This window comes from Oenanthe melanoleuca, chromosome 1 (assembly GCF_029582105.1).
Source record: "Oenanthe melanoleuca isolate GR-GAL-2019-014 chromosome 1, OMel1.0, whole genome shotgun sequence".
NCBI classification, from domain to species: Eukaryota; Metazoa; Chordata; class Aves; order Passeriformes; family Muscicapidae; genus Oenanthe; species Oenanthe melanoleuca.
In genome coordinates, this window is record NC_079333.1 from 53,324,323 (window position 1) to 53,349,245 (window position 24,923).

General features: G+C 41.8%; 1 protein-coding gene across 2 annotated transcripts in view; it reads left to right on the forward strand.

Moving 5' to 3' along the window:
- Positions 1–24,923, forward strand: part of LCP1 (lymphocyte cytosolic protein 1) — a 48,280-nt gene that overhangs the window by 19,088 nt on the left and 4,269 nt on the right. For both annotated transcript variants that reach the window (XM_056495836.1, XM_056495827.1), the window contains exons 2-14: positions 8,910–8,999; positions 10,836–10,987; positions 11,693–11,822; positions 12,723–12,855; positions 13,466–13,547; positions 15,570–15,735; positions 18,671–18,813; positions 20,847–20,942; positions 21,404–21,599; positions 21,738–21,816; positions 22,015–22,129; positions 22,962–23,095; positions 24,074–24,197. In XM_056495836.1, coding sequence (XP_056351811.1) covers positions 8,933–8,999; positions 10,836–10,987; positions 11,693–11,822; positions 12,723–12,855; positions 13,466–13,547; positions 15,570–15,735; positions 18,671–18,813; positions 20,847–20,942; positions 21,404–21,599; positions 21,738–21,816; positions 22,015–22,129; positions 22,962–23,095; positions 24,074–24,197 — 1,617 coding nt within the window. In that variant the 5' untranslated portion in view covers positions 8,910–8,932. The remainder of the gene's footprint in view (positions 1–8,909; positions 9,000–10,835; positions 10,988–11,692; positions 11,823–12,722; positions 12,856–13,465; positions 13,548–15,569; positions 15,736–18,670; positions 18,814–20,846; positions 20,943–21,403; positions 21,600–21,737; positions 21,817–22,014; positions 22,130–22,961; positions 23,096–24,073; positions 24,198–24,923) is intronic.

A 24,923-nucleotide genomic window follows, 5' to 3' on the forward strand; every position in this document is an offset into this window, starting at 1 on the left:
ATTTTGGCTTGTAGTGCTTGCAGTGTAATCTGCTGGGTGTTAGGACATTTATATCAGGCTTTTAGAAATGTAATTTTACTTTCCAGTGGATAAATTGATTCATGATAGAGCCTGATTGCAGTAGGGACTTCTGCTTTAAAAATAGTGATATGGGGTGGTCCTAACATTATATTTGCCTTATAATATCTTGACTGATGAATCTGGTCAGGCTTGTCCCTTGTCTTCTTTGGGAATTCAGCTCAGGCTCTGCATGAATTTTGAGTTGCAAATATCTACAGGTATTTTAGGTGGCAGTATTGTGAACATGAGCCTCCAGGCTTAGCTGTCTTCTCAGGAAGACCAGTACCTTGCTGGTTCTGTCATAAAGTGATTTCCTTGGCACATGGATTTGGTTTGAACACTGACCAAGTGAAACTTGTTAGGTCATTGTTATGCCGACCAAAGTCTCAGACCAGGCTGGCTGACTGATCTCGTACTGCTACAGGTGTCAGGTGAAGATGATCTCTAGCAAATGCAGCTGGCTGTTCAGCCCATGGGCTTTGATCATCTTGCTAAAAGCAGACCACACCCTGAAACCCGTTCTGTAGAGAAACTCCAGCATGTTTCACCTTCCTCCCCTTTTGCTTGCCCAGAGAAGCGGTTTGGTCTCCTGAGATGAAATGAGATGAGAGGGAAGCTCTCATGACTAGACAAGAGATGTGGAAACCCCCTCTGTGGTGGGAAACTTCACTGAGAAGTGATGTTAGATCCAGGAGGGGGGACTGGGAAGTACCTGCCTGCTTTCTGGTAACATGAGCAGGAGTTTCTGCTTCCATCCTGGCCACAAGGGCCAGATTTAACTAGCTCAGAAGCTGAAGACAGTGTTCACTCTTCAAGTCAAAAAAGGGAAGCATTATATTACTGGATTTGAATCTGCTTCCTCAACTGAACTGGAGTGACTCCACGCACTCCATTGTCTTGTATTTTACTATCAATTCTTTTGACCCTGTTTCTTTCTGATTTCAGTCATGAGCAGCTTAGAACACAGCTGTGTAGCTTGGAGCAGAGTTATCTTGATAGAGAACCTACTGTAGAAGTCATTACTGTATGGTTTTTATAAAGCATGAAAGGACTAGGAAGAGATTGAGTAAAGGGGAAGGAAGGAGATGGGGGAGATCAGGGGAGTACAATGCATTCAGAAATGTAGCTCATTTTCATACCCCTTCATGCAAAACAGCAAACTCCAATGAAATGCTGATACAAAATGTAAAATATTTATCAAAATGAAAAATATTTAAGAAAAACTTTGAAACAGTATTCAGGTCCTGCAGGATGGAGTACAAGAGGGTCTGTTGGATGCTCTGTGCATTTTTGCAGTTATCTAAGTTATCCAAGGGGAAGGATGTAGGATGGGAAATAAATTCCTGCCCCTTGATGAAACAAGTAGAGTGTCCTGGACATGGAGGCTGTGCCAACATGTAGGAGAGTGGCATGTGAGAGGCATGAGAGGGATGCCCAGTGAGCAGGCTTGGGGACCATACCATAAAGCCAAATCTTCCTTCAGGGAAAGGGGAGCAGGAGAACTGTGCCTTCTGCTGCTCCAGGTCCTGCTTGGCTTCCCACTGCACACTACAGCTCCCAGTATGGCACCATTGCAGGATGGGGGTCCAAGCAACAGCACAGCTGGTAAGGAGGGCTGTGTTCAGATGTGATCTCCTTTTTCTGGTTTGATTTTGTGGGGGAAAGGTCTGGTCACTGCTGGAATCACTGAGGTGTCCTGCAAAACTGAGGACAGAATTTAGTTCCTGGCATGGGAGCAACAGCAGCAGATCTGTAAATCCTTGTGGAACCAGTCAAATGCAAATATGTGTTTGTATCTAAAAATCTCCTTTTTACAGCTGGAATATGTTTTTAATATTTTCCATGCACAGAGGAACTGTTTTTCTGCAAATGAGCTGGAAGCAGAGGCTGTCTTCCCCTTTTCTTGCATTAGTTACTTGGCTTCCACAGCACATTTGGTCAGTACTTTGTGACCCAACCTCTTGCCATCAGGCTGAAGCACACAAGAGTAAGAAGAGAAGATTTTATCTGTCTGTCCAGGGTTTTATGCCCATCTGCCACCCCAGATGGAGCAGAGTTGGGATAGATTCTCATACCAATATCTAAAGCAGACCCTGCAGATGCTCCTCTTCCCCCACCTCTGCTAGTGAAGATGGGTGGGACAGGGATTTCCATGCCAAATGGGACACCTGTTGAATGACTGAACCTGTTTGCCAGTCTGAGAATCAAAAGGTTCTTTTATCTATGAAAAAGTGTTCTCACTTTAAAGCTAGCTAGTGTGTGTTGATAAAGAGATGAAAAAGGTCAGTGACCCAACCAGATATGTAGTGTACTGGATCAATTTTTCTTTTTCTTTCTTTCTTTTTTTTTTTTTTTTTTTTTTTTTAAGAAAAATTCTACAGACTCTGATTGGAAAATAATATGCACCTGTATGCTGTCTCTTTTAGAATGTATCTGACACATCAGAGGTCTGCTTTTTCAATGTCTTAATTTCCTTGAAGGATTAGCCCTTCCTGCCACTGAGTGGTATATTGGAAAGAGATCTCCATCTCTTTCCAGACCCTGTGGATTTTCCCTTCCTAAGCCCTGTTGACCAGTATTTGATTTATGACTAAGGCATCACATTGACAAATAAGGTCCTTTATAAAATGGAACATTAACAAATAACTCATGGGCATTGCTGTGTTCTTTCTGAACAGTGATAAATATCTTTTCTCTGTATTTTTTTTCCAAATTGTATAAGAAAAAGAAACAGATAGACTGTAACATTTTAATAATCCCACTGCCTACATATATGGTAAGGTTTGCTGTTGCAGGCATCAGTCTTTTAAAAAACCTTTGAGGCAAAGATTGCAATTTATTGTGGGCTGAATAATGAATCTTTGTAATGTACTAGGGAGGAAGCATTTGCCATATCTTCAGAAAGACTCCTCTTGGTGTCTTCAATGCTGATTTAAACAGCAAGATCCCACCCAAACTGAAGGGACTGTGATCCAAGTTACTCATTGCTAACAGAGCCAAGGATGTTTCTGTCTACTTCAGGATTTAAAATTTAGCTCAGCACCTATGAAGAAATTTTAAAAATACTCTTATTCATCTGTAGTTATTTCAGTAGGGAAAATGTCATAGCCTAAAATGCACAACATTGAAAAATAAACATTTTTTTAATGAACCACCTTGAAAATATTGGTCGAAAATATTGCCATTTGTGCTTTTTAAATTAAAATCCTTGTGTAAGAAATTGGGCATGCAGTCCCAAACCTGTTTGTGTTTTGTCAGCCATGGTGAGCAGCTCTCTGAGTAACTCGGCAGCATGGAAGAGAGATATGAAATCTGGTTTTTATCTTATATCATGAGCAGAAAAAAAAAGCTGTCACAAAAATATATCCACTCAGTCTGCCTGGAAGCTGTGACACCAAACAAGAATATAGGACATCAATGGGATTGTTTGTTTGTCTAAGAAGGCTGGATACCCCAGAGCTACCACTGCAAATGATCACTGGCAGCTCACTTTAATTTAGCATTAAAGCTACTATCCTATTTTGCTGTGGGTGCAGTATGGATCACCCTCCTGGTGCAGGGATATATATACATTATTTTGATCAGAACTGTAAGAGAAATAAATATAATACTAATAAATATATAGGAGAAAAGCATGATAGTAGCAAATATGCTGAGATTGAAGTTTAATTGAGAGATAAACTATTCTAGATTATGCAAAAGAACACATTTGGCTTATCATCAAGATGGCTTTGCCTGCTACATTTTAGTTGAAGGTTTTTGCTGATGAGCACAAGACAAAACTTTTAAATTGAGGAACTTCCAGGCCACACTGCTGTAGTTTTGTAGCATTGATTCTTCTTTCAACATGAGACCTATCATGTGGTTTATATTTTTCTCACCCTTTAGAGACAATGGAAATGGCAAAAATTTGTCTCCAGAAGGAAAGTAGCAAAAGCTAACTCAAACATCTTCTCTTGTCTCCTCCTCAGCCCTTCCACAATGTAGGAAATCAGCTGAGACAAATCATTTGAACAGAAATGCATATGGATATATGGATTTATGTATGGTATCTTAAGAGAGAAAGGGAGAGGGAAATATTTCTGTGGAGGAATACCCTATCAGAGGTATTCTGAAGAGTGACCAGGAATAGGCAGGTATGCAAAGGTGCAATAAATATGGGACAAAGATGGAATATGTATGAGACACTCCTGGTTTCCCTTGTACTTTTTCTGGTCTTCAGGACACTCCAGATCTATCACAAGAGTTTCTGCACAATTCTAAAGACCCTCCTCCCAGTCCTCCCTGCTGGTGGTAGGCTGTGCCACCAAAGGAGGATTGCTGGGGTGCCCCTTTGATGTCAGCTGGGAGGAAAAGCCTAATGCAGAAGAAAGCTGGGGGAGTATTCCCCAGCCCTCACAGACAGCTGGACTTTGGGAATCGAATTTGTGAGTGAGATAAGAAAGAAAAAAGGAGCTAGAGCTATGAGCTCTGGTAAAGAAAAAGGCAGAGTTTTGTGTGTGCAGGGGGACAGCCTCATTACCCCCTGAATCTCTGACAGCTGTGTTTTGCAACATCAAGTGCCTCTGATTTCATCACTTCCAGAAAAAAAAAGCAAGTTTGAAGAGAAGATAACAGGAAATTTATATATGTCAGGGAACATTTGTCATGTCACTCTCCAACAGCCAGGCAAGTTATCATATGATTAGCAAAGTACTAGTCCATTAACAAAGCCCTGATGGTAGGAAGTGAGTAAATTTTAGTAGTTTCTTTGACTTTCTTGACACCAAATTCACAGTTATGTTGTTGCTGACTAAATATGTTTGTGAAAGATAATGTTGTCCCATGAAATGTGCTTTTTTGGGGGGGGGAAGGTGCAACTTTATGTCTATCTATAAAGTGCCATTTCACATCTTCAAGTTTTTCATTGCCTTCCTTACAACAAAGCTTAAACACCACAGCAGTGGAGAAAAGATCAAACAAGGTAACCATTTAATACAAGCTTTGGAAACCTTGAGGTTTTAATGGCTATGCTGTTTGTTATTTATAGTACATGGTGGGTGTACACTTTGCCAAGCAATGCATAACCAGGCAGCTCCTCTGACTATGGCTTCAAAATCTAAAAGAAAATTAAAGAACATCAATATCACCGTGTTTCAATTTAGCAATTATGTTCAGGTTTGAGATTATTTTAGTTCTTCCTTTATATTCCAGTCTAAAAAGAGTTTGTTATTAGATCCCTTAAAACATCAATGTGGTCATAGGTTCTTCTGAGGATAAGGTCAAATAAAAGGAGGCTTTAGGGCACAGCTGTGACATATTGGTTTGGAAATGATGGCAGGGAGGGGGGTGCTTTGTTGGAGGCTGTTTTGGGATCAGTTTGCTTGTATTCTCAATAGCTTAGGTGAGAACCTCTTCCCTTTTTTACACTGACTGGTAACTCTGCAGTCTTCTGAGAAGGAAAGAGTGTATTTGCACAACTTTATGTTTTGCTTTTGCAATAGCAGGTTTATGCTTCTTGCCAAACAAGAATGAAGTGTCACTTCCAGGCAATGGTGTGACCTGAATGTCCCAAATCTCAGACTGTCTCAGGGAGTTTTCTACTTTCCTTCTGAATGTTTAAATCCTTCCATTTATTTCTAGTTGCCTTTCTTGCTCTGAGAGCTGTCTTCCCCTCCTCAGCATCCTGTCCCAGCATCTTAGCATGTGCTGACTTTGACCTCATTCTCCCTAAGACACTTCAGTTCTTTCACTGATCTTCCATCACACCAAGTCCAAGATCCTTCCTCCCAGCTGCTTCTGATCTTCAATATCTCATTTGTGCTGACAGCTAAGCTGTTTGTGTTCAGCCTGTACCAAACTCCCCTCTGTCCTGCCAAACCTCTCCCCTGGCCAGCTTTATTTGCTTCTGGCCAAGCATCACTTTGCTCAAAGCCATTGCCTGGTTCTTGCCAGCTGGTTTTCCCTTTGCTCCTCCCTGAGATAGCTTCTCAACAAATGTTCCCTCCAAAGGAGCTCTTTCAACTTGCTCACATTGCTGTTCATCATTGCTCATTCACATATTCTCCTTTGCTCTTCTATCATCCTCTGCATTTTTTTCTCTGCATCTGCCTGGCCATACTGATTTTGCAAACTGTTTGGAGCTGAGCAGTGCACCATGTGCTTACAATGCCTTGTGAGTTATCAGTAATTGGAGTATTCACCCAGGATTGCTGGATGCCCTCTTGATGGGATGCCCAAAGTATTTTCAGTTTGCACTGGGGTCGGTGAAGTACTGAAAGTAGTTGAATGCTAGAAGCAAATGGCTCTGCTCTAGGCTGGTTAAATCAGAACAAAATATTGGGCCTGAGCTCTCCCACTACTATCCAGAAGCATTTTACACCTCTGTGTGCCTAAATATTATCATTTAATGATCTAAGCAAAATAAGCATTTTAAATAATGAAAGGTGGATTTTTGAAGGGGGATTTTCTCCTTTTTTGCTGTGTGTTGCTGAGGCTTTGGACTTTTACTCACTTGATTTCCTTATGCTTTGATTTTCCTACTTGAAGAATTTAAAAAAATTACAGTGATTTTTCATTTGGAATAACTCTGAAACCTTTAATCTGGAAATTCTGTTGCCTTTCTGAAGTTCACTGTTGTGAAGTCATAGTGAGATGTTCATCAGCAACACCCAGTGGATTTAGATGCTGGAACTGACAGGCTGAAAGAGGTGCTATGAGGGTGAAACTGTAGGAGAACTCAGTTGAGTGTTGGAGCAGGCAGTGACCATCCTTCTGTCACCTGAGGACAGCCACCCCCCAGGTGAGAACTAGTCCTCATTCTTGGTGTGCACCTGAGATGAATCTGATTGCTCAGATAAGTGTAGTTACCTTCACAACAATAGAGAATACTCGTCTAAAGGACTCAAAAGGGGTCATTACAGCAAAGCCCTTCATCCTATTATTAGTATAAATATCCACATATATAAATATATATACTGCTAATAGGATTCTCTGTATTTAACAGATTACTTAATTATGTATCAGAGGTCATAACTTCTTATGCAATCTGGAAGAGGCCATTTTATGTTGGTGATACTTTTTTCTCAAGGTTACTTTGCAAAAGTAATGTTACAGGCAAAAACCTGCAGTGTTTCCTACCTCTTAAGCCTAGAACAATTTTCACGCTATTGGAAGTTGTGTTGCAAATGATATTGCTTGATCAAGTGACTGGACTAGAAGGAATGATCTTGCAGTGGAATATGGATTTGCTGCCTGATAGTGTAAGATTTTCATGTGTCCAGGTGCATTGTAGTTAACCCACAATTAAAACTGTAAAAAACACAGGCAACAGAAAAAGTTTGGTAGTGAGGAATCAGAAGGAGGAAAGATACCAGGACAGACTGGAGGAAGACAGTGGATTTAATTTTACTCTAATATACATAACCCAGATTGCTAGTGGATCATAGGGGTTTTTAAAGGTAATCCTTGAAAGTATGGTGGTTAGAAATGGCATCATGGAATCTTCTGCACTTCTCTGTTTGTGAAGGTTGAAGTGAATTAACAGATGTTTTTATTGCTGTCCTCATCCTAAAACCACAGTGATTAGGCAGGAAAAGGGTGCATGATACCACTGGGAGACAGCAGACAAGAAGTTAACCACATGAGATTGCTTTTGGGCTATTTCAAGGCCATGTACATAGTGGTTTTCACAGACACAAGGAATCAATGCATTAGTTCAGCAGAGCATTGAATCTGGAGCCCAGATAAGCTGTACATAACTGTGTTTTTACAGAGCGCTATAATAAATCTAGGTTTGGGGTTTTTTTAAATTATACTGTGTGAATTTTAATTTGGGAATAGCATATTTCTGATTTTTTTCCCCTCATTTGATTATTGCAGCTACAGCAACCACTTCCCAGGATCAACTCGGGTTTCCATTCTATTCTATTCAAATAATTGTTTGGTTAATTAATACTTAAAGAGACATGGGACACTATAGTCATTCTCACAAATATAGAATAATAGATAGTCTGTCTCCTGAACAGTTTCCTCATGAATAGATGCAAGGGACAGTAGGTGCATGAAAAGCAGATGGGGATAATGTGCATCTTCTGGCAGAGTATTTAATGATGGCATAAAAGAAAGTGAAATTTCCCTTCCTGGTAATTGAGAAAAGTGCCTGTAAAGTGAAAACCTAATTCTTGCTCCTGTTTTATATCTTTGATGAGAGGAAAGGCAGGAAAACTGCTTCTGGCCACACATTCCTAAAGCCACCCAGCCTCAGGCACTAACTTAGACACCTTGGAAGGAAAATCTCTAAACTCCCCACATATCCAGGAGGAGAAATAGGTGACTTTTGGGAAGCCAGACCTGATGCTCTGAGCATCTTGTGAAGGAGCTTCTCTCCATCCCTCCACCTTGTAAGGGCGAGCAGCCTCCTCATTAGGTACCCAAAGGTGAGTGGTGCAAATGTCCCCTGAGGCTCTGGCTCCAGCCCAGAGCCCTGGGAAGCACCCAGGGCTGCTCCTCTGCCAGACTGCTGGAGAAATGACTGGTGAATTGTGTTTCCAAGGGGGAATAACAAGAACCAGCACAATTTTTTAGTCAGTTTTCTCCATGAGAAATGAAAGTCAGCAGAGGTAGGATTTAATTCCAGTTAAATTAGTACAAATAAAACTGTCATAATTTTGAGCAGGGCCTGGCAAAACAACAGGAGTGACATGGAATTGTGTCTCACCTGCACAGGATTTTATCCCTTCCCTTGATCTCAGGATACAGAGAGGAGCTGGGTGTTCAGCCATGGCTCCAGAACTTTAAAAACCTCTCTGTTCCATCACAGTTGCAAACCCAAAAAGCACCAAATGAAGCCCAGTGTCTCCTTCTTGCAGAGCTGCCATCGCAGAGGTAGGAAATGGCATCGGCAGCACACTTCTCCGAGGAGGAAATGGCAGAGCTCCAGGAGGCGTTCGGCAAAGTCGGTGAGTGCCGCCAGCAGCAGAGGCACTGCTGAGGTGTGACACTGTGAAACTGCGGCCAGCTCACTTCTCAGGGTGTGACTGACCAGCCAGAAGGAAATGGAGTTTGTTCCAGCACTGATCTGTTCTGTCACAGCAACCACAGAAAGCCTTTTCTTGCTGCAGGCCTCCCTGTTGAAACCACACCAGCTCGCTGGCCTCTTACAGGGGAGGTGCTGGGACTCCAGCAGGGTTTACAAAAAAAAAAAAACCTCAAAAGCTGTACAGCAAACCATGTTGGAAATATTCTCCAGTGTTTGCCCAAGAATCTTGTTTATTCATGACAAATTCTTTGGAAGGCAAAAAGGTTTTATTTTAATGTGAATTGAGTATTCCTGATGGGAAGCAAGAGTGTGGAGAGGACAAATATGCAAATAGATAAAAAATTTGTAATCCCTCCACAATGACCTTTCAAGCCTCATATTTCTACTGTGTTTTCTTTCCAAATCTTTAGACATCTCATCTATTTTTTCTCCTTTAAAGTCACACAGACCCATCACTGTCTGCCCAAATTCTAAGAAAAGGTCCTTGTGCTTCTCACAGCTCACTTAACTTCTACCAGCAGATCTATCAGCCTCGCTGGATTATGCACTCAGCAGTTGTCCTTGCTGATTCAGGGGTTGATTTCTGAGCACACAATAGTCTAGGCTGGCAATCTTAAAGATCTGGTCCCTGTGAGTGTCCTGTATGCACTGACAAGGCAAATCACAGAATCCTAGCATGCTTTGGCTTGGAAGAAACCTTAAAGATTATCTAGTTCCTACCCCACTGCCATGGCAGGGACACCTTCCACCAGATCTAGTTGCTCTCCCAAATGCTGGAAGGAAGCTCTCATTCCTCTCCCAGACATTTCTCTCTCCAATTCCAGATCCTTTTGTTGTATGCCATGGTGAAATGGATAGGATGCTCTTTGCAATCCATATTAATCTGTGCTGCTGATGCTGAGAGCTGAGTGTCTTTTTGCAGCATGCAACAGTGACTCATATTGCAACTTACTATGCAGGAAATCAGCACACACTGCTTTGAAATCACCCCAGCCTCCAGGATGGGGGAAAGGAGCCTTTTGTGGAAAAAGAGAGACACAGATAAAAGCCAAATACAAATAACCATATGTAACTATATATACATTTATCTGTCATAACCACAGTATTTTAACAGAAACTCTCCACGTAACAAACTCAGTTTCCTTTTTTATCTGTGGAGTTTTTCACTAAGTGGAGAATAAAAGACTATGAACCTGTGTTGGTGATCTTCTCATCAAATACTACCCAGGATCTTGCAGGAAGCTCAGCAGGGAATATTCATGTTAGCATCATCACAGAGAAACTGAGACATTTTTATTTTGAGGATGACCATATGCAGTCCCAGCTTACTTCTTATGTTATTAGATGCAGAAAGCAGGCCAAAATCACAAATTATACCTGTGGATAAGTGCATATGTGTATTGTGTCAACTTTATTTTCTTTAGCTGTTCTGTAGACAGGATGCTTCCTCTGTAGATGACATTTGCCAGTGTGTAAACCTTGGAATGGTAATTATACCCATTTAAACCTAGCTTTGTTAAGATATATATATGTCCAAAATTGTGAATTTGTCACTGTGAGTTTTTGTTTGTTAAAATGTGATTGTAATTCTTTCTTGGGTGTGAGTAACACCAAAGAAATTGAAAACACCAGATTTCAAGGCAACACATCTTTGTATATAATGTACCTTTCCCTGGGTGAAATTAAAATACCCTTTATGTGCAGAAAACGTCATTGGGCTGATGTAGAATGTGAAAGGCTGCTTTAATCTTTGCAGATGTCAGCGGGAATGGCTTCATCGATACCAATGATTTAACAGAGGTGTTGAAGGCTGCCAATCTGCCTCTCCCAGGATATAAAGCCAGAGAGCTCATTCAGAGTCTGACAAGCACGGGGAATGGCAGGATCAGTTTCGATGAATTTATTTCAGTAAGTAAGATGTTATTTATTTCAGTCACTCAAGGTGATCCCCAGGGCACAGCAGAGGCACAAGCACAGGGTCTCGTGGGCATCTCATGAATCCAATGAGTTTACTCACCAGAAAAGTTGAAAGCAGAAAGTAACCAAGCTGGAAATTCTGCAATTAACTGGGACAAGTTATGTGAATACAGCTGCTCCTTGCATAAATGTCATATCTTTCCGTTTGGTTGATGGCAGCAAGATGAAGTTTTTCAGTATACATTGCAAAAAAGATAGTGTTCTGGCTAGATGTTTACAAAAGAGTTTAAGCAGATCAAAACAGAAAACTTCATGGAGCATTTTTTAATCAAAAAACTTCTTCTTTTTCTGGTCTGGACTGGGTCATAAGCAAATGCTAAAATAGTGGAACTTCCCTTGGGATGGAGAAGTAGGTTTTTACTTGCTCTTTCTTCAAACCCAAACTGCTCTGCTCCAAAGTAACATTTTTGTTACTTAGCTGATCTTCATTCCCTGATTTGAAAGTACAAAAGCTGAGTATAAATAGTCCTGTTGTACCTCATCAGATCCACAGATTGTACACAGAAACCTTGAAAAACCTCCAGCTGCCCTTCCCTATTTACAAAGCAGAGAGAATGTGCCCCCTGGCCCGAGAGCTCCCTGTTTTCTCTTGGTTTAATTCTCCAAAATTCTAAAATCCTCTCTCATGCCTGAAAGATTTTCCGAGACCTGAAGAGCGATGATGTTGCCAAGTCGTTCCGGAAGCAGATCAACAAGAAGGAGGGGATCTGCGCCATCGGCGGCACCTCGGAGCAGTCCAGCGCCGGCACGCAGCACTCCTACTCGGGTACGGGCAGTGCCCCGAGCCCGGCTGGCAGCACCAGCACTGCCATGGAGGCAGGGCACGGCTCCCAGGGCTGATAACCCACTGCTGATAACCCACTGCTGATAACCCACTGCCCTGTACAGACACTCATCCTGTAAACTCCCCTTCCCCATGGAGGGCACAGCCCCATCAGGGCTTCTCTCCAAGCTGAGAGTTGGTTGCTTTTATCATCTCCTGGGAACAGCCCACTCTGAAGCAGTTCCATGGGGAGGAGATCCTACTCTTAGCTATCTTCTGCAGGGGCAAGAAGCGGGGACTGACTCTCTCAGAGGATGCTTCCAAGGGCTCCATCCAGCTTCACCCCAGAAGGCAGCTCCTCTGAGCTCCTGAGAGCCATGTGAGCTGCTGCTGGTACAGGATAGCTGTGCTCTAGCCCTGTTCAATACAGGCACAGCTACCCATTACCCTCTGAATGCTCCTTGTCAGAGCCAGGCTTTTCTAGATATTCCCCATGAAGAGGCTGCAATGTCCAATACAGAATTGTTTGAAGTTATGTGGGATTTTTATTTAGCAGAGTGGTGCAATGATGCATTCAAATTACACTGAAAGCACAAATTACTCCTTGCAGAGCTTTGCATCTGCACCACACATTTGAATCACATGAGCTTCATCACCAGTCTCTGTGATATGCCTGCCCTCATGACCCAGGCAACCCCAGTGAGTGGGAAGGGGTATTGAAGGACTATTAACCAGCCCATTGCTGTCCTCAGCTCATTGGCTTGTCTCCTGAGAGCCTCTTCCACATGGGGTTGTGTCGATCAGTCACACTGGTGGGAAAGGCTCCCCCAGTTCTGCCTTTGTAGATGAATGATGGTAGAGGTACTGCACAGCACACTAATGGATTTGATGTTGTGTCCACAGAGGAAGAAAAATATGCCTTTGTCAACTGGATTAACAAAGCCCTTGAGAAGGACCCTGACTGCAAGCACGTGGTGCCAATGAATCCAGAAACAGATGACCTCTTCCAGGCGGTCGGTGATGGCATAGTGCTTTGGTAAGTAATACCTTTCTTTCTCACAAATGGGAACCATGAGTCTGCAAAAACTCACATTTCTGTTTAAACCTGCTGAATTCAGAACCTGCTGAATTTACATTAAGCTCAGGAGCATTTGCAGACTCCAGGACCTTGATAATACTAGGGGTTTTGTGCTTCTTTTATCTTCAAAAATATAAAGCATGTTTCATGCATAATGAGAATTTTTCCTTGCCTCTAGACACTTACAATTAGATGAAGTCAGTGAAATTTGAGGAGCTGCTTGGTTTTATTTTTGCCCAAGGACTTTTGGTGTTTCACACAAAGAGCACAAAGTAGTGAGTGTTTCCACAGACATTTCCTGAGCAATAAACTTCTCACACAACTTCACCTTGTGGCATTCTTGGCTTCACACCTATAGTACAATCTGTATTAGCCCAAAATAACTGCTTAAGTGTCGAGTGTGTGCCTCTGTGTATATATGCAGAAGCAGAGGGTGATTATCTGTTTTTGTTAAGCAACATTCCAGCTCTTAGACTTGTCCTGCAATGTACATACAAAAGCTATACCTGTATTTTGTGCACACATAGCTTAGTGTAATTTTTGTTATTTTTTTCTCTTTTATTTCCAGTAAGATGATCAACTTTTCAGTGCCAGATACCATTGATGAGAGAACAATCAACAAGAAGAAACTCACGCCCTTCACAATACAGGTACTAAAACACTTCAGAATTCTTTGCTTCTCCCCTTAGGATGCTTTCATGTAATCACTTAAAGGAAAGGCAGGTTCTGCCCAATGCAGTCAGGCAAAGCTGTTTGTGGCACAGTGAGATGCTCAGGTCCATATCATAAAAACACAAAAACTTATATTTACATTTCTTTCCAAACATATGTGCAACCTGACTAACAAAACACAATTAATAATGTTCACCAGATCAGAGAGGCTTTTTTTGTGGTAGATGCCATATGAATGCAAGAACACAGAGATAATACAGTGAGCAATTGCAGTTGGAGTAGCTCTCAGAAGGCTGAATCCCTCTTTGAAGGCATGACAATGGACTTGAACTCACAACTGCTGTTGTTGCAGTCTGATGTCCTCACAAAATATTAACTGTGACCCTGGAAGTACCAGTGCAACATGCCTGAAGTCGGACCATTGCTGTTTCATGCCTTTTTCAAGCCAGTATTTCACCCTCAATACTGAATCCCTCCTTTATTTCTATCACATGCACATGTTTATGATTTTTAAAATGGACAAAAAGGGTGTTAATTTTCACTGCTTAAAGTTTATTGTGTTTCTCACACAGCAGTATGTAGAGAGAGATTTTTGTATGAATAACATCTATGTACCTGGTACAGAGTATAGATACATGGAATAGATATGAACCTAACCCAGTTTAGCCCTCAGCTAGTCTGTTTTGATGGAACATTAGCCAGACTCAAGTAAGCTCAGAATCCATTAAATTGGATTTTTATGCTGTATACCTCATTTTTCAGTTCTAATTGTTTTGGTCCACAGCATAACTTAATGATGCAGCTCAGATCAATCCCTGTCACACATAGACATGATTTGATCAATATGGCTTCCACTTTAACTTAACCCTTTTACAGCTGTCTGCTGGAGAAAAGGTAATTAATTTGAGATAGTCCAATTTTTCTAGCTGATGAGAATTTACACTATGTCTCTCTCTGCATTTTGTATCTAATCAGATCTCCCTGTCATGACAGTTGTACTGAAATTCATGTGAAAAATTGTAAATCTGTGTGATAAATTATATTTTCCAGGCTTCTTTGTCTGGCTTCTTGCCCTCTGTTTACAGAGCACAGTGTAGACCTGAGGATCAGATTTTCTTATTCCCTTAATTTTAAATGGACAGAAAATGGCAAAGGAACATAATGTTCCTGAAATACCACTTTTATTTCTGCCTGTCACTGTAAATCACTGAATCCTTCAGCTGCCTCTGCACATTCCCAAACCAGGAGTCCATACTCCAAAATTCAAAAAGAAAATGTCCAGATATTCCCAGTTCTGACCTTGGCTGAACTACAAGGCTGAAAACTCATTGGGTTTATTCACACTGATTCCTGGGACAGTGTGCTCTTTGCAAACACTGCCAGCCAGCAACTTACTTGTCTCTTAGGTATCAGGGCTTCTGCAGAGTGCTGAGGGAGAGGCAAGCCTGGAATATCTGCCAGCTGATGGGGTTGTAGCTCCTTTCTTCCTCCACGTGAGCAGAGGAGAGTTTGCCCTGTGCTGAAATTACGTCTGTGCTTGAGCATGAGCTCTAGGGAGAGCCTGCCTTGGAAACCAGGACTGAAACAGGACATCACTGTGAATGTAGACATGTACTCTGAGCTCCAGTGCCTTGTGACAGGACATTTGCCATCTCTGCCAAGAAGAGGTCCTTTCTGTCTTTGTGCTGAGACCCAGAATCTGCCTGTAATCCCCAGGAGAGTCTGCATTCCCCTGCCCCTGTGGCCAGGCACATGTCCTGGGCTGCATCCAAAGAACTGTGGCCAGCAGGTCAAGGGAGGTGGTTCTGTCCTTGTATTCCACTCTGGTGAGCACCCAGAGCACCCACCTGGAGCACTGCCTCAGGAAGATCACAGTTCTGTGTCCTTAAATGCATTTACAGAGAAGCTGCCTGCAGATTTCACTCATGCTGGCTGTGCTCCCTTCCTGTAGCCTCAGCTCTCAAGTTCTGCATCATTCAAAAGTTCTCATCTTTCCCTAGGAAAATCTGAACCTGGCCCTGAACTCTGCTTCAGCCATTGGGTGCCATGTTGTTAACATTGGAGCTGAAGACTTAAAAGAAGGGAAACCTTACCTGGTTCTTGGTCTTTTATGGCAAGTCATCAAAATTGGACTCTTTGCTGACATAGAGATCAGCAGGAATGAAGGTATGTATGGCTCTTCCTTTCAGTGCCCCACTGTTACCACTGCAGAGTCCTCAGGACAAAGCTCTTTGAAAAAAAAAAAAATCTTGATTTTAATTTTTTTCTTCAAGTATTTGTTGTCTGTTTTCTTGACTGGTCTAATTTTGCTTGTTTTTCACAAGTTTCAGCACTCAAAAGTCCAAGGCTTTCTGCAGAGCTGTGTGTTCAGAGCCTTTTAGTGCTCATTGGGTCAGGAATGGTGGTCTATACTCAAGTAAATTGGTGTTTTGGCACTAAATCTGGGATAAGGAAATCTGCATTCATAAAACTTGCTTCCTTCTTGCATCTTTGTGAAATCATAATTATAGAATCATAGAATAATTTAGGCTGGAAGGAACTTGTGGAGGTGCACCTTGGAGATCTGACTCAGCCATCCAGCTACCTGCTTTCAGCAGTATAACATCTTGAGTATAACATTTTAAGGTCAGATGAGGTTGCTCAGGGCCTTTTTCAGTGTTTTCTGGGCAGCCTGTTCCAGAGCCCAGGCACTCGTGCTCTGAATTTTTTTTCTAGTTGGAATCAAGTTGGAATTTCCCTTCTGGCACCTCATGTCCACAGCTCCTCATCTTTTTCCTGTGCATACTGGCAAAATGCAGATCTGGCCCCTCTTTAATGGTTGAAGACAATACTTGCTCCCCTCTCAAACCTCTTCCCAGGCTAAACAATCCCAGCTTTCTCATCCTCTTCCCTTATTTCACAAACTTCCATCCAAACATTTTCGTGTCCTTCCACTAAACTCACTTCAACTTGTCAATGTCTCTTTTGTATTGGGGAGCCAGAAACTGGACACAGGATTCCAGGTGTGTCTCACCAATGCCAAAATTCTCCATGAAGCAGCTTCATCATGAAGGCTGTGATGTATCTGCAGTGCACACAGCACCTCATCTCACTGCTTTGTTCCCCATGCCTCTGGATAGTCCCTCACCCAACAGTGACACTTCTTTTCTTCAGTTTCTGTGCAGGTGTTACCTTCATTGCCTCACCTTTCACATTTCTGTCTCTTTTGTTGCCTGAGCCACCAGTTCTCATTCCTTTGTAGGTAGCCTTGCCCTGCTTACTTATTTTTTTCCTTTCTGGTATTTTCTCCTTCACTTCTCATATAAGACTAGAAAAGCCAAAAAAATTCTGATTTATTTTCAGGTTCTCTCTTTCCCTCATAGCCCTTCTCTGAAGCTGTTTCAGATAAAAGCCCCCTTTCTTGAACATGGGATATGTATTTCCAGTGAGCTTTCATGAGCATGTAATATCAAGGCAGTAATACATCCCAAACTCTATGGGAATTACCTGGGATGCACTTAATATCATGTTGGATTTTCCCCATGTCATATCAAATGGTGGCTCAGAGTAGTTTGGAAGACATCTGATATGCTCAAGTTCTCATCCTTTGTTCATGTAAGCTTTTAGCTAGTAGCAGTTATTCATATTAATTCCCCAGTGAATGTCTTTGAACATGGCACTATTAAATTGCATTCCATTCTTATTAGTGTCATCTAGCTCGTTCTGTCTGATTTCCTGATCATCCTCTGTATTGACTATGCCACCTAGTCACTGTCATCCTCACATTTTTAGCACATTGCAAGTATTTGTGCCAAGGTAATTGATGCAAAAAAAAGGAGAAAACATTAATCCAAAAATCAATCCACAATCAACTCCACAAGAATCCTTCTTCCAGCCTTTTCTCATTGTTGACACTGCTCTCTTCATAAACTCCTCTGTCTACTTTCAAATGCTTCTATTATCCCCAGTTTAACCCCATTGCACCCTATATCAAATTATCTGTGTAACCCCAGTTATGGTATGTCTCCACTGTTTCCTTCATGTAGCCAATCCATAATTCTTTCAAAGACTGACAAAAGGTACTGGAAGAAAATCAGAGCAATGTAACACACTCTCCTGTTTTACCACATTAATAATTTGTTTCCATGTTAGTTCTTCTTTTCAAAACTAGTTCTAAAGCCATTCATGGTCCAGAGATCAGCTGAACACCCTGCATTTTCAAGGGTCAATCCCCCATCCTGCCTGTTCCTCCTCTTATGAACATAATATCAATTTTTCTATCCAAATAGGGTGTCTGCTCAATTGGCAGATGAGTTAGCCCTGCTGGCCCACAAGCCCATGAGGTCATGTGCAAGTATTCCAGGATGGCTGTGTGAATCCAGTTTCAGTGTAAAAGTCACTGAGATTTCTTTCACTGTGCTCAGCATCACTGTGTCCAGCTCTGCACTTCTCAGCATAGGAAAGACTTGGACCTGTTGGAGGGGGTCCAGAGGAATGCCACAAAAAGGCTCAGAGCTCTGGGGCACTCCTATGAAGATGAGCTGAGAGAGCTGAGATTGTTCAGCCTGGAGAAGAGAAGGTTCCAGGGAGACTTTATTGCAGCCTTCAAGTACCTGAAGGGGCTTATGAGAAAGATTACAACAAATTTTGTCAGCTATTTTTGTTGCAATAGCAAAGGTTAATGGTTTTAAACAAAAGAGGGTAGATATAGACTGGATATGAGGAGGGAATTTTTTGCAATGAAGGTGGTGAAACACCCCAGAGAGGGGTAGATGCCCCATTCCTGGCAACATTCAAAGTCATGTCAAATGGGGCTCTGAGCAAACTGCTTTAGTTGCAGATGTCCCTGCTCACTGCAGGGAGGGTTGACCAGACCTTTATAGCTCGTGGGCAGTTCTTAGACCACACTGAAATTATCTTCTACTTGAATATGATCCACTACTAGATACACAAAAACGATCTTGTACTCATTTTAGTGATGAGACCATTAACCCAGCTTGAGTTTTGGCAATTTTGGCAACTCACATTTAGAAACCAGGGTAGGAAAATGTAAAAGAGAGAAAACAATTATACATTTTCCAGTATTCACATAATTATTTTTAAATTTTTTATTCCTGCTTAGCCTTGATTGCTCTTCTGAGAGATGGAGAGAGCCTGGAGGATCTGATGAAGTTGTCTCCAGAGGACCTGCTGCTGAGATGGGCAAACTATCACCTGGAAAATGCAGGATGCAACAAAGTCAACAACTTTAGCTCAGACATCAAGGTATGAGAAATACTGACCAACAAAAGCAAAACAGCATCTCTACACCCAAATTCCTGCCCTCCACAGAGGGATTGTGCACTGAAACCCTCCAAGCAGCTGTCAAGCACATGGAGCTAAGTACATAAAGTGCTTTCATTGGGGTTTACCTTTGTACTCAGTAGCATTCCTCCTCTTCCTCCTGACCTCCCAGTCATCACTGCCAGTTCTTGCACACCAGATGCCTGGGAAAAGAATGGCTGCTGGCTCTGGACAGGGCATATGGATGCTGTATTTTCAGTTCCTTGCCTCTATTGCTCTCCTCCCTTCCAAATCTCCCTAAATAACCCTTGACTTGACTTTTGTTTGGAAAAGTCTGGACCTTACTCAAACATGTAGAGAAAGATGATTGGGCATTTCCAGTTCTCTCACCTGATCTTTCCTTCACCTGGGCTATGTGCTACTCTGCTTCAACATCTGCTATAGCCCTGAATGCAGTTATATGTGAGTTTTGATTCACTGGAACTATTGAAAATACTACAGCTAGACTGGGAGACACTTACAAGAATGAATCTGGAGTCTGGGCAGCATTATTTCTCATACTCAGGACCTCTTGGGTTTGTGGGTGCAGATTTCAGCAAAGCTTTCTCTGTAGGACCTTTGTTGTTCCCAGACAGATGTATCTGAACCTCAGTGGTCCCCACTGATGAACTTCAGACACTAAAATCCAGTGTGAAGCCCAGAGAGCATCCCAGAGCTGTAGAGGTTGCACAAGGGAGGTTATCTGAGCTGCTTGCAAGAAAGCAGGGGCTGGCCAGCACACCAACCCCACCAGCCACAACCTGACTTGCCTACTCCCAGAACAGCAAGAAAATTATCTGGCTCCAGAGGTTCCTGGTCGTAGGCTTCACTAGAGACTGAAGCAGGAGCACATATTTATTTGAAATTCAGGGGGAAAAAGAAACAAAAAAATAAAATAAAAAAAAACAAAACAGGAAAGGCAGTGGGAGGGGTAAAGAGTCACACTTGATAATACAATTTTTATTATTACCAATTTTTGGTTGACTGAGTGGAAGTGACTGGAGAATATCCATGAAAAGGGAAGGGAATGGAATCTTACCCATCTTTTTGTGTGGTGGCCAAAAAGACTGGTGCAACTGATTAAATCCTATCTACAAGTAAAAGCTAAATCACAATTGTAGTGTTTACAGTTGGAAAATAAGGCACACATTTACAAGATTTTACTGTTTAATGACATTTTCTAAGTCTGTCTCCTCACCTCAATTCTTTTGTAAATAATTACTTCCTAGATATGGTGCATAGTAATGCAGATTTAAAATATTTAAAATAATTCAGGTAGTCTGCTTTGTATTATGAAGAGCATCAGTTGGGTTAGTTAGTCAGGTCCCTAGACATTAACATGTAGCTTTATTTTCAGTTCTTTGAGCTGTTTTTGAAGTGAGTTAGTATTTTCCACATACAGAAACACCACTGTATTTCACAAAATATTAAAGACACAACATGTTAAGTCCTTGTCTTGTTCCTGCCCTTTTGCCTGAAAAATGTCAGTGTTAACTTTTGTCCTTGAAAACTATGCTTTCTCCTCCACAACTGTTCCAGCCTTGCTTTGAAATCCACTTTAAACATCTGCTTTCTCCTTCTGCATTTTCTTTTATTAAATGCTCAGCAGCCTGACTTCTACAGCATTATAAAGGTATGCATTTTCTTACCTCTAATTTTATGTTCAGATTAAGTAAATTCTGATATCTTTTTGTTGTTGCTGTCCTTGCTGTAAGTTCAATACACAGCATTTTTGTCTTATGTGTTAGGCATTCTGCAGCACACATATATTGGCTCAGGGAAGAAACAGATCTGGCAAACACAGCATAAAGTAGAAATTGCTAAGTGCTTCCAGCTTAATTAATTTAATTATATAGCCCAATGATCGATGTAATAAAAATAAAGCATGCAGGCACGTTGTTCTAGGGAACACTGGCATGCAAAGGCTGAGCTTTAGCTGTAATCTTTCTTCCCTTTAATTTCCCTGTCTGTCACAGGACTCAAGAGCTTATTACCATTTGCTGAACCAAGTCGCCCCCAAGGGAGATGAAGAAGGCATTCCAGCTATTACTATCGACATGTCAGGATTAAGGGTAAGATGAGATAAGCTTGGAGTAAATGCCAATATTTTCTGTGCATTACTTGCACTGCTGGCCAACACAGGGCTGCACTGGGATGTCAGAACCAGCAGATTCTTCCTTGCATTGCAACACGGAAATCAGAGCTTCCAAAGAATTAAATTATGTGTTTGAATTTTTGTTAGATAATAACTCTGAAACTTCAGCAACCCTTTAATCACACTGATAATCTACTAGCACGTAACAAGTGTATTTAAATACATTTATCTGTGAATTTCATCGAACCACCACCTTTTATCTGGGATACGGTGAGGTAGCTGAGGTAGGCAAAGCCCATTTGGAAACAGACTTGCCTTAGTAAAAGTGGGGATGGGAATATCAGTAAATCCACCAAGGAGGTGCTCCAGCAGCCAGATCCCCGCGTGGGGAGGGGTGTGGGTGAAGCTGGGCGAGGCTGATGTCCCTGTGTGCGGCAGGAGAAGGACGACGTGCAGCGAGCCGAGTGCATGCTGCAGCAGGCCGAGCGCCTCGGCTGCCGCCAGTTCGTCACCGCCACCGACGTCGTCCGCGGCAACCCCAAGCTCAACCTGGCCTTCATCGCCAACTTGTTCAACAAATACCCTGCCCTGCACAAGCCAGAGAACCAGGACATCGACTGGAGCTCCATTGAAGGTCAGGGAAATGCAAATATCGCACCGTGGTATTTCCCACGTGTCTCCTTTCGTAAATTCAGCTTGGGTTTCTTCCCAAAACACTTGCACTGCTGAAGTGTGGTGTTCTGCATGCCTTTGATTGGTTGTGTTGTTTTAGGTGAGACAAGGGAAGAAAGGACATTTAGGAACTGGATGAACTCCCTTGGCGTTAATCCACGTGTAAATCACTTGTATAGGTAAGATGAGGTGTTACACTTCCTTCAGATGGTAAATATGGGCAGCAAGTTGTTTGCAAAAGCATAAAAACTTTTGGGCCATATAAGAATACATACTTTGTGTTTTCCAGGAAACTAAGTTTACTTCTGCTAACAGTTGAGTTGTGTTTCCTTCCTCTGTTCCTTGAACAATGATATATCCTTTCTCTTGTTTTTCAGTGACCTGTCAGATGCCTTGGTTATCTTCCAACTCTATGAAAAGATCAAAGTGCCAGTAGACTGGAACAGGGTGAACAAACCACCATATCCTAAACTGGGTGGCAACATGAAGAAGGTACAAAAAGCTAGAATAGCTCCAGTAGTGATGCCTTATCCTCAGTGAATGCCTTTATAATTTCAAACAGCAGTATGGGTACACATGTTGCTCTCCAGTCCCAAGGACAGCACCTTAAATAATTTTTTGCTAGTCTGTGGATAATTTTTCATTCTGGAAAAGAAACATACATTAGACTCACTTGCTCTGTTGACATGTGAAAAATAAAGCAAAAAGACAACTTTTTATCAGTATTTAGAAGCTGTATTTGCAGATCCCTTTGGCTGCTGCTTTAGGCACTGATTGCAATGAATCTGGACCGTGAGATGCCTGGCACCAGCTTAATTGCAGCTGTCTGGATCACTGCCCTCCCCACCAAATGAAGACAGTGATGATAAGCATTCTTGATCAGGTGCATCAAGAAACTATCACACAGTTGCTGCTAAATACAAAGCTTTCTCCCCATTGTATGGATGAGTAATTGCATCCAGTTAGACCAGAGCAATCAACCAATCTAAACTATTGGCTGGGACATTAATCCTTTGTCTCAGTGCAATGCCATGATGCTGGAGGTACCCTTGAGCCATACATTTTATTTTCCAGCATAATCTGCTTTACAGGCTCTGACAATGAAGTATAGCATTGTCTTCTATGTTAAATGTTTAGAATGGTATTTTTGGGATGGATCTGCCTGCTGGTAGTCTGGTAGTCAATTAGCTGTTTTATCACAGAGCCCCAAAGTTCCTGTTTGCCCAGGAGGATCTGGGCTGAGTGATCCAAAGAATTTAAAGTAACAGTGTCTTGTCTTCTTTTTTTTTTTTTGAACCTCACCAATTGACCCTGACATTAACAGCTGGAAAACTGCAACTACGCAGTGGAACTGGGAAAGAATCAAGCCAAATTTTCCCTTGTTGGCATTGCTGGGCAAGATCTGAATGAAGGAAACCGTACACTCACGCTAGCCTTAGTCTGGCAGCTGATGAGAAGGTAGGTCAGCCAGCCACGGGCTTCAGAGAGTTTTGGTGTGCTCAGTTTGCATTGCAGTAGTTTCCTGATGCTCTCACTGAGAAGGCTCTACAGGCTACAGCCTTCTCACTCCTCTGTTTGCACTTCAGTGCCAAGCACAGTGACCTTCTGCTCACTCCTAGTTAAGCATGTGATCAGAGCACATCCTGCAGGCAAGGCCATCACAGTCAGCTCATGCAGAAGATTATTATTGTCACAATCTGCATAGCAAGAAGAAATGTTTATTGCATAGAAGAGAGGAAAATAAGTTAAATGGTCACAGTGTCAGGGAATGGGGACAGTGTCCCAGAAACAAGGAATTGATGCAGAATTGTGTAAGCTGCTCCTTGAAGTGGGCACAACTCAGTACCTCTCCCTGTTTTAATGTAATTCTCTTTGTGTACATGTTTCTGTGTTTAAGAGCACCATAACCTAGAGTAAAGAGCCCCAGTATTTAGGAACTGAATACAAACTAAATTTGGACTATTGAGAAAATAAGTAAGGTAGTTAAAATAGGGATGAAGTGATTACTTATCATCAGTTTGGGATACCTTTCCAAGGTGTATGCTGACATATAAGTAAAATACTCCAGGCTTGTTTTTATGCAGAAGGTCAGTCTTAAGTGAGCAGGAGGATTCCCTTCTATCTCTCAAATCAGTGATTATTTTTTAAGGACTATGTGAATGAGTAATTTACAATGAGATGCATTAAGAGGGACCTTCCAGGAATTTTAAGTAACCAAAACTTTTAACATTCCCAAAACAGTGATTAAGGAATTGGTGATAAATTAAACTCCTTAGATTAATTATTGTGTTATAATATAAATGATATGCACTGTTGAGTGTGTGTGAGGCAGAGGAATATGAGATCATTAGGATGATCCCAGAGCAGCTGTGCACATACAGGGCAGTTCTGAGGTTACAGCACACTTTGAACAAACATCTTGACTTCGCTCTTAAGGTACACCCTGAACATCCTTGAAGACATTGGTGGTGGAGAGAAGGTCAATGATGAAATCATTGTCAGCTGGGTCAATGAAACACTCACTGCAGCTGGGAAGGATTCAACCATCTCCAGTTTCAAGGTACAGGTTTTTTCAGAAGTCTGTGCTCAGGAATCTCTTATTCAGTGTGCTTGTGTATATGATATATAGATGTGTGTATGCATATATATGCACACTCTACATTATGATATAACTCACTACGTAGCTTGGTTATTTTTCATTCCCTTTTAAAAAGCTTGCTCAAATACATGGATTTTATTTATTGTGAAAAAGTAATAGAAATACAATATGAACTCTACAGAAAACATCCTGAATTCCAGTTTGGCATGGGAAATCAAAGGATGGAGACAGGAATGATGACTGGAATTAAGAAAGAACTGCTGTGCTGTTGGTTATGAATCAACAGCAATTAAAATGACAGTATTAAAAGGAACAATAGCAAAACATTCATAACCTGGTAGTACCATCCGGGGTACCTTGCCCCATTTTGCAAGGTACCATACATACACAGAGATGGACCAGTTCTAGAGCACTTCCAATTCCACTAATATATCTATGACACTTCCCAAGCTAGGGAACACCCAGTGGATATAAATCAGCAGTTTTTACCAGGAGAGAACAGATCCATCAAACTTCACATAATGAGTTCATGGATCACACAGCTGTTCCCCCTCACACCTCCCATCAGTAGGTGTCGATCAGTGTCATCTCCCCACAGGAAGCAAATGCAGTACCCTGCATCCCATCTTTTGCTTTAATGCTTCTATGACAAGGTGACCTGCTTCATGGGTGAGGGAAAGGCTGTGG